This window comes from Pollachius pollachius, assembly GCF_949987615.1.
Source record: "Pollachius pollachius genome assembly, chromosome: 19".
NCBI lineage: Eukaryota > Metazoa > Chordata > Actinopteri > Gadiformes > Gadidae > Pollachius > Pollachius pollachius.
In genome coordinates, this window is record NC_136952.1 from 7,699,564 (window position 1) to 7,713,512 (window position 13,949).

Here is a 13,949-nt window from a genome sequence, read left to right on the forward strand (position 1 = left end):
GTGATAACCAACCTATGATAGTTTGATAGGTTGACAACTCACATGTCTCAGCTTGCTGTTGTTCTGAAGCCCATTTCACACAAACATGCGTTTGATAAATAAAACCAGTTGTGTGTAGAGTTGAAAACTTTTATTTTTTGGTCATTGTTGTTTTAATATTTTTTTGTGTTTTTCTTTTTATTATTTATCATGATTCTCTACAGGAGGGAGAAAAGCCGCATACCGTTTCCAACTAACAGTTAAAAATAAGTTGTTTTCTAAAAAAATCTTTTCTCCAACTCCGTCCCTTCCGGCAGTCGGCCGACACGCTCGGCCTTCTGGATAGGGTTGTAAAAACAGACCTGGGGGGTGTGCTGGAATCACACAGCCGAGCATCCTGAGTCTCTGCTCCGCGGGGGGGGGGGGTCTGTGTCTGGGAGTCGCTCCGCAGGGCGGAGCTAAGCTCTAAGGTGGAGGAGATGGGAGGAACCGGAGCAGAGAGAGCGAAAGGGGCGCCCTGCCCTCTTCATCATTATCATCGTCGTCGTGATCATGATGCTCGTGGTCCCGCAGTGACGTAGAGAGGGGGAGGCAGGGGGGACTTTGCTCCTCTCCTCCTCCAGGGAAGGGTGGGATTCAGTTTCCAGGGGGGTGGAAGGGGGAGGGGTGTGTCTGTACCTGCATCGCTGTGGGAGGAGGAGGAGGAACAATTCATCATCGTCGTCACACAACTGATCAGTCATCCCAGGACAGTATAATATGGCAGTCAGGGGGCCAGAAACATCCTGCCATGGTCCAGTATACCTGTAGGCATTGCAAAGCAAGATGCACCAACCCCTACCTGCTCCTTAATGACCCGTCTCTGTATTCACTGTCTAACCCTACCTGCTCCTTAATGACCCGTCTCTGTATTCACTGTCTAACCCCTACCTGCTCCTTAATGACCCGTCTCTGTATTCACTGTCTAACCCCTACCTGCTCCTTAATGACCCGTCTCTGTATTCACTGTCTAACCCCTACCTGCTCCTTAATGACCCGTCTCTGTATTCACTGTCTAACCCCTACCTGCTCCTTAATGACCCGTCTCTGTATTCACTGTCTAACCCCTACCTGCTCCTTAATGACCCGTCTCTGTATTCACTGTCTAACCCCTACCTGCTCCTTAATGACCCGTCTCTGTATTCACTGTCTAACCCCTACCTGCTCCTTAATGACCCGTCTCTGTATTCACTGTCTAACCCCTACCTGCTCCTTAATGACCCGTCTCTGTATTTACTGTCTAACCCCTACCTGCTCCTTAATGACCCGTCTCTGTATTCACTGTCTTACCCCTACCTGCTCCTTAATGACCCGTCTCTGTATTCACTGTCTAACCCCTACCTGCTCCTTAATGACCCGTCTCTGTATTCACTGTCTAACCCCTACCTGCTCCTTAATGACCCGTCTCTGTATTCACTGTCTAACCCCTACCTGCTCCTTAATGACCCGTCTCTGTATTCACTGTCTAACCCCTACCTGCTCCTTAATGACCCGTCTCTGTATTCACTGTCTAACCCCTACCTGCTCCTTAATGACCCGTCTCTGTATTCACTGTCTTAACCCCTACCTGCTCCTTAATGACCCGTCTCTGTATTCACTGTCTAACCCCTACCTGCTCCTTAATGACCCGTCTCTGTATTCACTGTCTAACCCCTACCTGCTCCTTAATGACCCGTCTCTGTATTCACTGTCTAACCCCTACCTGCTCCTTAATGACCCGTCTCTGTATTCACTGTCTAACCCCTACCTGCTCCTTAATGACCCGTCTCTGTATTCACTGTCTAACCCCTACCTGCTCCTTAATGACCCGTCTCTGTATTCACTGTCTAACCCCTACCTGCTCCTTAATGACCCGTCTCTGTATTCACTGTCTTACCCCTACCTGCTCCTTAATGACCCGTCTCTGTATTCACTGTCTAACCCCTACCTGCTCCTTAATGACCCGTCTCTGTATTCACTGTCTAACCCCTACCTGCTCCTTAATGACCCGTCTCTGTATTCACTGTCTAACCCCTACCTGCTCCTTTATGACCCGTCTCTGTATTCACTGTCTAACCCCTACCTGCTCCTTAATGACCTGTCTCTGTATTTAATGTCCAACTCACTTTCAAAACTAAAAATATGTAATTGTTATAGTAATAGTAGTAATCACGTGACCAGTTTGTGGTCACATGACCAGTCTGTGCAATGTACCTTGGGGGTGTCCCAGGTAGTAGTGTTGAGGTGCTCCTTGCTGGGGGTGCTGGGGTACAGAGCCGGGCCCCTGCTGGGGAGGGGGCAACATCACCACCTGGTGGCCGTGGCCCCCAGAGGGGTGGGGGCCTCCCATGGCTCCCTGGACGTGGGCCTGTGTGGAGGACACGCATCACAGCATGAGGAAACATGTAACCACTAGGTGTGAAGCAATATCACCTATTGGTCATCTTGGTTGTAAACGCTAGCTTGTGCATTCAAGCACCCCCCCGCAGCTAGCATTTGTAACCAAGATGGCCGCCAGGTGAATTAGGCCCATGAGCCCAACCAGAACCGCAAGGCACACCACCGTAAAGCTGTAGTCAAGGACGATGAGAAATGTGCATACACAATCTCACTAGGATATTATATTTGCAATTTTTTTTGAATATTTCACATAGCAGAAATGTTAAAATATATATATTGTTAAAAGAAGAAGTGCAATGCTACAATGGCCAGTCCAATCCTAGTCATTGTAATATTTTAGTGCAGTTTAGTGGACTGTTTAACTATGTTGAAATCTGTAATCAATAGATTTCTAAATAACTTCTAACTCAACTCAGTTACAAACCTTTCCTTTATGTTTTTGTAAACCCATGTAAACTAAAGACCCAAGATCATTATTGAAGATTATTTTATTCTACAGGGGTGGTTGCTATGACGCAAAAATGTCTGGAGATGGGCACACCCCTAAAATAATACAATAGAATAATACAGTAATAGATCAAGAGAAATAGCTCATGACAGGTTAAGAAACATGATTGACATGCAGTATTTTCTTCCATGCCTGCCATATGTATACAGTTCCCCCAAGCACAGCACTACTAATCTGGTGTGGCGGGCTGGGCTCCTACCTGGGTGATCTGCCCCAGGTTGTAGGAGTGAGGCATCCCCTGGTGGCCGTGGATGCTGTAGCCCTGCATGGAGTAGGAGGCCTGGGGGGACGTGTGGCCCGGGGGCATGTTGGGGGGTGTCGGGGCTGTCATGGGCCCCGAGTGGTACATTGACTGAGGCTGGGGGCCGCCCTGGGGGTTCTGAGGAGAGAGGAGAGATACCGGGTCACTGGATTGTTACTGCACCTTTTCCGTCTGTCCTTCGGCGAGACTAGAGTATGTAGTTTATCAGGACTAGAGTATGTAGTTTATCAGGACTAGAGTGTGTAGTTTATCAGGACTAGAGTATGTAGTTTATCAGGACTAGAGTGTGTAGTTTATCAGGACTAGAGTATGTAGTTTATCAGGACTAGAGTGTGTAGTTTATCAGGACTTGTCAAATCTTTATCACAGCTACAGCCTGTTCTATATCACTACTACAGGCTGTCCTTTACCACAGTCAATATCCTTTATCACAGTCAATGTCCTTCATCACAGTCAGTGTTCTTTATCACAGTCAGTGTCCTTTATCACAGTCAATGTCCTTTATCACAGTCAATGTCCTTTATCACAGTCAATGTCCTTTATCACAGTCAATGTCCTTTATCACAGTCAATGTCCTTTATCACAGTCAATGTCCTTTACCGCAGCTGGTCTCACCTGTCCCGGGCTGGGGGCAGCGTGCTGGGGTTGGGGCTGGTTTCCAGTGGGCGTGCTGGAGGGCTGAGGTTGATGGACCTGTCCAGCGTGGTGGGCGAAGCCCTGGGGGGCTGTACAGAGAGAGAGTCAAGTGAACACTTGTTGTGGGGGACAAGAGTGGAGGAGGTTGGATGTGAAAGGAGGTGGATATGCCGGGCGGTTTGTGTTTGTGTGTGTGTGTGTGTGTGTGTGTGTGTGTGTGTGTGTGTGTGTGTGTGTGTGTGTGTGTGTGTGTGTGTGTGTGTGTGTGTGTGTGTGTGTACCGTAGAGGCCCTGCTGCTGGACCTGGGGGTTCTCTCCCTGGGTCTGGAACTGGGCTCCTCCAGGGGGCCCCATAGCCTGGGGGTGAGGGGCCCCACCCTGGCTGATCATCCTGGGCCCTCCCTGCAGCATCGAGTACATCGGCTACAGAGGGAGCGAGAGAGGTGGGGGGGGGGGTTATAAAGAGCAATACTGTGTTTCAGCACCTAAACGAGAGCCCTTCAATGTCTTTTCAAGCTGCCCCAAAATTGCTTATATTTTACAAGATTGCGCTCAAAGTCTTTGGAGACGTTTGGAGCATACTGGGTCCACCTGCAGGGGAAAAGGGCTTCTGACCCAAGACTAGTTAAGTGTGTCCGTGGGACTCAACCACGCATTCACTGGTGGATTCTTGGCCCCGCAACCCACCTCCAACCGAATCATGACCCATTTTGCCTCCCCGTGGTTTGACCAACTCTGTGTGAAGGTCAGTGAGAGGTCTGGGGGTCTCACCTGTCCGGGGTAGGGGGCCATGGCCTGTAGGACCTGCTGCTGTCCGTACTGCTGGGGGTTGTACTGGAGGTACTGCTGGGGGTAAGGGGACGCCACCAGCGGCGCCCCGGCGGCCGAGGCTGCAGCCTGGATCATGGGGGGGCCGTTGCCTCCATGGTCGGCCCTTTGACCAGGACCCAGCGAGCCTGGGGACAGAGGAGGGAGGCCGCTGGTTCACTATGTGTACCAACCACACAGCGGGGGGGTCCCGACCTGGGTTTGGCCCGTGACCACTATCTTTATTTTAGTAGACGTACCTTTGCCTCTGGGGTATTTTCCCTGGTTTACTGCAGACATTGTGTACTGGAACATCTGGGGGGGCTGAACAAAACACAACACGTTCAAACCACGTGACGTGTCCCCTGATTTACTGTGCATCAAGCTTAAACAACCTGACACATCGGCAGACATAAAACCACCTTGCAGATCAGCTGACCGACCGTACGGTACAACGGCCCGTTAAAACTCTCTGACGTGCAGTCTTGTTAAACCACTTCCTAGCGCACGGCCATATGCACATTAATACCAAAACATAGTACGGTGACTGAACTGCAAACAGGAACATGAATGAATGAATGAATGAATGAATGAATGAATGAATGAATGAATGAATGAATTCGTGGTCTTCAAGGAGTTTCTAGTCTGCTGTCCTAAAGGGTGGGCGTACCTGCACAGAGTGTATCTGGGAGACGTAGGAGAGGTAGGGGCCGTTGAAGAGGGGCCCCTGGGCCCCAGGGTGCTGCTGCAGCACCACAGGGCTGGGGGGGGTGGGCCGGGGAGGGGTGGGCGCCGTGGTGGGCTTGACCTGGATGACCACACGTACTGTTAGTTAAGGAGAACACTACAGTACTGACGTGCAACATGGATATGTGTCACAATACCTTACATGTGTAGTTCTAATATACTAGTAGAATTGATGGGTGGTGTTGCAGAAGTACTATAGATAATACTACATTAGTGCTCAACATGGTCATGCAGTAATGATATAATGGTACTATGGATATAATCATGGTAGAACTATATAACACTTGATTTTCTGATTCTCACCATGGTCATGTGTAGTATTATAATACCAGTGCTAAAGATGTGCTAAATTAATATACTGCTATCATGGTATTACTATAGATAACCACTACAGTGGTTCTCACCATGGTCATGTGTAGTATTATAATACCAGTGCTAAAGATGTGCTAAATTAATATACTGCTATCATGGTATTACTATAGATAACCACTACAGTGGTTCTCACCATGGTCATGTGTAGTATTATAATACCAGTGCTAAAGATGTGCTAAATTAATATACTGCTATCATGGTATTACTATAGATAACCACTACAGTGGTTCTCACCATGGTCATGAGGGCTTTGACAGGGTTGAATTCCTTGGCATTTGGGTTCAGCGTTGACTTCTTCACTTGGCTGGAACCACAACAATAAAGACATTAACATCAACATCAAGGGGCTAGCATGGTTGCCTAGGAACAGTTAGCGGCTACCCCTAGAATGCTCGCTACACTACAGCTAGATCTAGAAACTACAGCAAACATGGTCACTAAGCCACAATTAGCAGCTGCACCCAACATGGTGCCAAGACTAGCAGCTACAGTTAGTATGGTGGCTACGATAGCAGCAGCTTAGCATATCTGTATACCAATAGAAGGTCATTGGTCCCTAGACGGACCAATATGAGCGTCAAGGTCACTCACTCCGCCACGCCCTCCGTCCTCTCTCCTCCGTCCTCGCTGCCGGGGGTCCTGGCCGGCTGAGGGGTGGCCGGGGACTGCCTGTCTGCTAGGACGGCCGGGGAGGACAGGTCCTTGGGCTCCTCAGAGGGACCGGGGGTGGTGGCCGTGGCCTTAGCCTCGGGGCCAGGGTTTGCCGGGGACTTGCTGAGGGCCGACGGAGGCGGGGCCGCGTCCCCGGGGGCCAGAGGGCCCGCCGACGCCTGGGCGCCAGACACACCCCCAGTAGGCTGGAGCTGGAGGAGAGGGAAACAAAAGAGACAGGGTGATAATATTGAGGTTGACGATACAAGGGGTCAATACACTGATTTTTGATAAGGGTCACATACACACAAACACACCTGTGTAGGTGGATGACGTCTTACCCTGAACTCTTTGCCAAACTTGCGGAGCTCCTCGATCTGAGAGCGCTGCTGCATGGAGGGAGCTGCGGGACAACACAAGAAATGTTCTTTAACCCCCTGCCCTCGCTAAATACCGCAGCTAGCCAACACCAGCTGGTTAACACCTAGCTAAGACCAGCTAGCCATTACAGATGGCGCGTTTCCACTTAGCGGTGCGGTTCGGTGCAGTACAGTTCGCGTTTCCACACTACACTGTGTCGGGCTGCTATGATGTCACGAGGCTTACGCAGCTGCAGCGGCTATCGCCATCGGGCTTTAGCCCGCCCTACCATAAGGGTACTGTCGGCGGTGGAAACGTGAGCCGTAACCGAGCCGCATCGCACAGCTCGATGGAAATGCGCCAAAAGGCAACCAGGCTAACACCTAGCTAATAGTCAGCTAAAACCTGCTAGCCAACACCGAGCCAACGCCTAGCCAACGCTAATACCAGGCAACATCAGGCTAGCTAGAATGTGTAATCATTCCAGCTGGAGGCTACCTTTAGTCATCTTGTCGTCTGTGCTGCCAGGACTCTCAGCGGAGCGTTCTTTACTCGCCGCACTCACGATCTCATTCACTACAAACAGACCGGTAGAAAGGATAAGAGAGAGGTAGACATACCGGTAGAGAACCGACAGGAAGAGAAGAATATGATATAATGACAAACATGTGTCACGGCTATAGCATGAATACAAGTTGGAACACATTTCTGACATGGTGTGTCAGAGTATCCCTTTGTTTCCTCCCTTCTTCCTTCAAATGATGTACAAGGTTTTGTTGAATACTCGTTAATGATTGAGCAAGTACGGCATTCTACAGTCTGTCATTTCTAGAGACCGATACACAGAATATGTGATTAGTTCTTAGTTAAAGACAGCATGCCAAAGCTCATATCAGCCTCAAGTTTTTTAATATTCCAGGAAGTGGCTGTGATCCCATGATCATCGGATGGAGCTTACCGTCTACTGGAAACAGAGGGGCGGGGCCTGTGGTTTTGTGGGCAGGCATTTGGACAGATGATGTGTCCAAAAAAGGCGTGTCGTGGGAGGGGCCTGATTTAGGAGATCGAGCAGCTGTAAGAAGAAGGAGAAACCTTTCAGTTCATAGAACAAGAGTTTGTGTTTGTGTGTGTGTGACTGTTTGACCTGTAGTTTACGTCGGTGTGTGTCGCCTTGCAGTTGGTTTGTGTTACCTGTAGTTTGAGAGTGTGTGTTCTGGGAGCGGACTGGTCTGTTGGACTGTGGAGGTCTCTGGGCCTTTGGAGAGGTTCTGGATGATACTGAGAATACAATACACATACATACATTAAGTAGCCATACTTAGTATGAGGATTATCGAAAAGATCAGCTCTGGGATTCCATGATTTAGATCATGATTTAAAGGTGTGTTGTGTGGTGTGTTTTATTAAGTAGCATCTAGCAGGAAGGTTGAAATTGCAACCAGCTGATTAAACCCCTGACTCAGCCCTTTCTAGCAATGCAGGAAAAGCTACGGTGGCCTGTACTGGCCAAGGAACTGTCTTTCCGTAGTAATAAAAAGGCTCATTCTAGGGTTATGAAACCACAATTCTTATTTTAATGGGATTATACACTAATAAAAACATACTTCTGAATATTATATTCAATTTCATCAAGTCTGTTCCCGCTAGATGCCAATAATTCCACACACTGCACCGTCACGTTTAATCAATCTGTGCTTTGAGGTCCTAACCAGAGCTGATCACATCACGTTATCAGGGTTCAGGGCTCACCTCCGTTGACGGGCCTGGGTCCGTCGGCCAGCGAGTGGGGGAGGGATTGTGAGTGGGGGAGTGCGGGGGAGGTGGCAGGCTGGGCGGGGGACACGGTGGTGGGGCTGGGGGCGTGGTGACCCCCGTAGCCCCTGGCTGGCAGGGGGCTGCTGCGGTCTGAGGAGGGGGGCTGGGGGGCACTCGAGGAGGTGGGGGGTGGTCTTGGGGAGGAAGATGAGGGGGCAGGCCTGGGGGAGGAGGCGGGGGGGTTGGAGCGGTATCCTCCGCCCAGACGACTGTGGGGTTGGGGTCCGCCGGGACCACCCCCGGGCCCCCTCTCGGCCCGCTCGCGCTCCCGGTTGATCTCGCGCTGTCGCTGGGGCAACGGGATGTACTTTCCCTCCCTGAGAGACAGACAGGTCAGGTTAGCCAGGTAAGCCATGGAGAGCAAGACATGTCAGGTTAACTGAGGTGAGCGACAGATAGGTCAGGTCAGCCCGGGATGGAGACAACATTTCAATTAAAAACATTCACATTTGCAAAAAGAATATCATTACAAATAGCATTAACTCCTCCCCCAGACTGACCGGGTGGCTCCGGGGCTGTCTCTGCCCCTCTCCCTCTCCCCGGCGTCTCGCAGCACGGCGCTGAACTTGTCCTCCTCACTCTTCCCGTCGTCGTTCTCCATGTTGACCCGCTGGCGGTACTGCGGGCTGGCCTCGATCTCATTGGCCAGGCGGGCCGCGCGCGCCTCCCTCTGGCGGAAGCCCTCGGAGCTGCCCCGCTCCAGAGGCACCCTGGGGGAAACATCACCATCATCATCACCATCATCATCATCAGCAGGACGCTTCCTTTCACCCAGGATTAACAGGTGGAGGTGACCACACCACAATCATTTGAATTGTCTTTTGGGTCCCGAGATGGAGAAAGTTAATGATCCCCTGACCACAAGAAGATTTAGTATTGCAGGTGAACATTACTTGCTAACAGATAAACCCCAACATTTAAATAATATATGGTCAAAATACATCCACAGAGGATCAAATTATTCTAGCTAAATGTGAGGGTAGCATTGTGAGATTCTATAACCGAAGAACATCAGTTAGGAAAGGACATCCTGTACAGAGAGATGTGAAACAGTCCCATCCTCTGTGAACAAGGGGCCTTATTCACAGAGCAGCCGTATTGGGGGGATGGGGTGACTTTGGGCCAACCAACTCCATGGGAAGACTTTCTGAATGTGACCTCTGTGGGGAAATGGAATACCAAACTAAGAGTAAGACTGAGTTGTCATGGTCTCCCCCCCCTCCCCATCCACCTCAACAATAAGGCCACTAGGTGACTAAGGTATACGGCGACCACTGGTCGTGGTCAAGGCTCAGAGTTCAAAGTTCAAATGTAGGGTCCTATCTGTAGATGCCCAGAGGAAACGCCCTCCGACACGGGAGAGATCACACAACTCGGCCCCTCCCGCCTCTGCGGTGCTATGGTAATGCGGGGAGGTGTTGTCATGGTAACAGAGCAGGGACAACCCTCCCGGGGTACAGCGGTAGTGCGTTGCCATGGGAACGGGGACTCACGTGTACATGGAGAGGCTTGAGTCGTAGGTGGACGTGATGCCGTACTTCGCCTCGTTGTAGCGGAACATCTCGTTGGCGTCCCAGCCGTTTGACTGGTGGGAGAGTACACTGGTTAGACCCATCTGTGCTGGGTATGCAGCCTTAGACTTATGGAGAACATAGTGGTTAGACCCATCTATGCTGGTTATAATCTATGTATGGTAGAAAGACACTGACCCAGTAATTACACTGGTGGAGAACATACTGGTTAGACTGGTGGGACCCATAAATTCTGTTTATAATCAATGTATGGTAGAGACGCACTGACTCAGCAATTGGACTGCTGGGGAATAAAGTGGTTCGACCCTTTTATAATGGTTATACTCTCTCTTTCCTTCAGTGTCTCTCCACCATACATATATGGTAAAGAGGTAAAGACACTGAGCGCGCCTCTCTCTCTGTGTGTGATATCTATCTATGTATGGTAAAGAGCCACTGACCGAGTCTTTGTCCAGGTCGTAGTTTTCTCTCTCTCCGTTGCTGCCTTCACCTCCATCCCAGCGCTGCAGCACCTTCTCCTTGTGCTCTCCGTTCACACGCGCTGTGCTGATGCCCGTGTCTGTGAAGGTGTCTACACACACACACACACACAGAATTGCAACACTGTCAAAGGTCAAGTCATTCGAGTCATCGGACTGCTCCATGACACATTATTATGATGACTGCATAGTTGAGCTTCAGAATTTCCCTTTAACCACTGCTGTTATCCCATGTGTATTTCTCTCTGTGTTTGTGCGTGTGACTCTTTGCACGTGGCTGTGCACATAATTGTGTGTAAGCGTAGGCACGCGTACCCCTGGTGGCGAAGTTGAGGTCCACGTCCCTGCAGGTCATCGTGACCAGGTCCCCGGGGGGGAAGATCATGGTGTCTGTGATCTCCTCTCGGCGAGGCAGGGCAACGGGAGGCCCGGCCTCACTCTCTGGGCGCTTGTGGACGGCGTCCACGGCTAGCTCACACTGACATACACACACACACACACACACACACACACACACACACACACACACACCGGCAGGGAGTAGCAATGCATTGAGGGAAACACAAGAAGGAAGATTAGAATTACCTCGGGAGTGGCTGTGCGTGTGTGTTTTAGTGTGTGTGTGAATAGGATAGTGCAGGACAGCGGTTCTTACCCGAGCACTTAGTGTTTTGAAGATGCCTTCGTACATGTTTCCATTCTTTACACGTATGTCACAGGTGGATCCCTACGAGCCAGGAGAGAACCGGTGAGACCAGGAGTGAACAGGTGAGACCACCTGAGCCTGGCGTCTTTAATTAAATGTTAACATTAAAACCATGGATGCTGGAGACTGAGATACTTCAGCGCCTAGCACCAGAGAACATTAACTGTGGAGCTCTTCACTGCACACCAAACCACTGCCCCTCCAAGCTGTTTATAATCTGCCCTTAGGTCTGAGTGCTACGGCTCAACCGTAACTGAATCAAGCCTGTGACTATCAGATGTTAATCAGCCAGAAGGGCTGCTGGTACTGGTGTGGTAGGGGTCCATGACACGACAGAAAGTACAGTAGGTTGAGTAACATACCACCACAGCGGTGAGGAAGTGCAGCATTCTGGCGTTGTTATAGACTCCCTCAAACACCTGGAACACAGCACACAGTATCACTCAAACACCTGCAGAAAATACACTGAGAACACTGTATTACTCAAACACCTGTACAAAAATCACACAACACACATCCCCCTAACACCTATATAAAATACACATACTTGCAGAAAATACACACAACACACACATAACAAAAGGCTGTGGTCGAATGGCACTTGAATGCAAATCAATGACATGCCTCAATGAGACATCTTGGGTCCCATCAGAGACTTAATATCCCTGTTCTTTGTTTCCTTATTATTTAATACTCTAGTACACAGATATCATTATCTGTATAAGTATTGCCATAGTATTTAGTTTTATGCAGGGAAACAGCATGCCCAGCAGGCATTCTGAGTGACTGTTCAACCCGCACAGCAGGCATTCTGAGTGACTGTTCAACCTGCCCGGGGTATAACTCACCGCAGAGGACTGGAATGATGGCTTCACGGAAGTTCGACTCCTATAAGAAAATGAGTGGTTAAAAGCAAGCTTAGTAACCTGGTTAGCACCTCTGATCTTACCTGGTTGACACAAAGCCAATCTGGTTAGATGAAAAAGATACAGGGCTTAGATCTTGGAGTGACAATGAAGACAAAATGTTCTAACTGTAACCCCCCCAGAACAGTTAACCTGTACCAGGGATACCCCAAAACAGTGTGGAGAGTAGTCTAAATAATATAGTGTTGGTATTGTATTCAACACTGCTGCTGTTACAGTTAAGTTCCTCTGGCGCTATGACTACTGGAGTATGAATGAACGCAACAGAAAATGTATTTCCTCCGGGATCAATAAAGCCAGCTGAAAACTTAACTTCTGCATGTATCACACTCTCAATAAAACGGTTAAATATATAAAATGTCCACACCGAAAAAAACATTGCTCAGCGACATTCTGAAAACCCCCAAAACATGATTTTAGTAAATCTAGCAATGGATGTGTTTAAATGTCACATACATTCATTCATCGTATGGATGCTTTGGGTCTGACTACACACATCCAGGCAAACATTTACATCTGCGATCCAAACAACATCGCAGATGTAAATGTTCAACTTATCATATTCAGACTGACCTCAGATGAGGCAACCAAAACGACCTTGTCGGTGAACTCATCACGTGATTTGTGAGTAATGAATGACTTCCAGTGAACTGGAAATGGAGGCGTAGTGATTCTTTCCCAGCAAAAAGTCTATTTTCAAGGGGCTTGGTCAATGTACTCGAGCCATTTCCCACCGATCATGGCCAATTGATTGGCTTATCAGCACATTTAGCAAATAGTTCAACCCGCCTTTTTAAAGCCCCCTATTTGTCAACACGTCGTCCATTAATATGTCCAGAGCTTTGATTAGCTTCCCTGCACCGCTCGTCAAGTGTAAACCCGAATGTGATAGGTCTGCTTGTAAAGCGCTGCGTCGGTGACACGCCCACCTTGGACACATCGCTTTAACCGGTAGGCCCCGGGAGTCATGTGAAAATCCCCGGTCTGTCCTGAGCAGCCCTCCCCGGCACCACTCACCTTCCGACGGGTGTTCTGTTGCTGTTAGGCCCGCTGGGTGTGGAAGACATACTCGTGGGAGGCGACGTCCCGTTAGACGTCGTCTTCCGTCCAGCGGGACCGGGCTGATGTTGTTTCAACATTGTCAAGCACAAGGGCTTAAACTAAAGCTCCTCAATAAAAATACGAAAAAGTCACCGTTTTACGTGTTCTTTAACTTAAATCCCCGTCTAACCTCAACAAACACCGGCTAATCAGGCTAAGGTAAAAGGTTTCCTCTGGCCTTTCCTGCACAAACTACAGATAAGCAAACATGCGATAATAAACACACCAGTTCTCACGTTAAACCCAAGCTTTTAACGGATTTCCACCCACTGTCTACGGGTGGATTCGCAGACGGTATGTCACAAACTCTCCGCTAAAACAACACGAGTGGTGTCGGCGGAGGCTAAGCGCGTTAGCTTCGAGCTCTCTGGGCTGGATTCCTTTCCTTCTTCCCTTTCGCAGGGATCCTGTGCAGTGCTTTAAGCCCCTCCGGATAAAACCTAGGCGCCAAGCAGAGTTGTCCTGTACCGTTAAAACGGGTTTTTGTTTTCTTGAGGTTTTACGTTGAAAACCTTTGGTCGGTCGGTAACCTCTCCACCTCTTGGAAGGTTCACTCTCTCCGCGCGCGGCTAGTGGGGAACCGGCTGCACGGGGAAAGGGCGCGCGGGTACATGGGCGTGCGCGTGCGCCATTGACCCACTGGTGTGCGC

At 49.6% G+C, this 13,949-nt stretch overlaps 1 protein-coding gene across 2 annotated transcripts; it reads right to left on the reverse strand.

Moving 5' to 3' along the window:
- Positions 1-108: 108 nt before the first annotated feature.
- LOC307090756 (ataxin-2-like protein) lies at positions 109-13,878 on the reverse strand. Of its 2 annotated transcripts, none has more exons than XM_079757523.1 (23): positions 13,216-13,878; positions 12,121-12,160; positions 11,635-11,691; positions 11,222-11,293; positions 10,882-11,044; positions 10,528-10,658; positions 10,049-10,140; positions 9,056-9,265; positions 8,490-8,872; positions 7,932-8,018; positions 7,699-7,812; positions 7,239-7,316; positions 6,722-6,783; positions 6,321-6,592; positions 5,964-6,033; positions 5,281-5,418; positions 4,871-4,934; positions 4,575-4,759; positions 4,085-4,226; positions 3,783-3,892; positions 3,105-3,284; positions 2,212-2,365; positions 109-665 (listed from the first exon to the last, which is right to left on the reverse strand). In XM_079757523.1, the coding sequence occupies exons 1-23, from the start codon at positions 13,335-13,337 to the stop codon at positions 616-618; spliced, it is 2,976 nt and encodes a 991-aa protein (XP_079613649.1). In that variant the 5' UTR covers positions 13,338-13,878; the 3' UTR covers positions 109-615. The 2 variants fall into 2 exon arrangements, with proteins under 2 accessions (XP_079613649.1, XP_079613648.1); XM_079757522.1 differs by having other exon boundaries at positions 6,698-6,783.
- Positions 13,879-13,949: the final 71 nt, after the last annotated feature.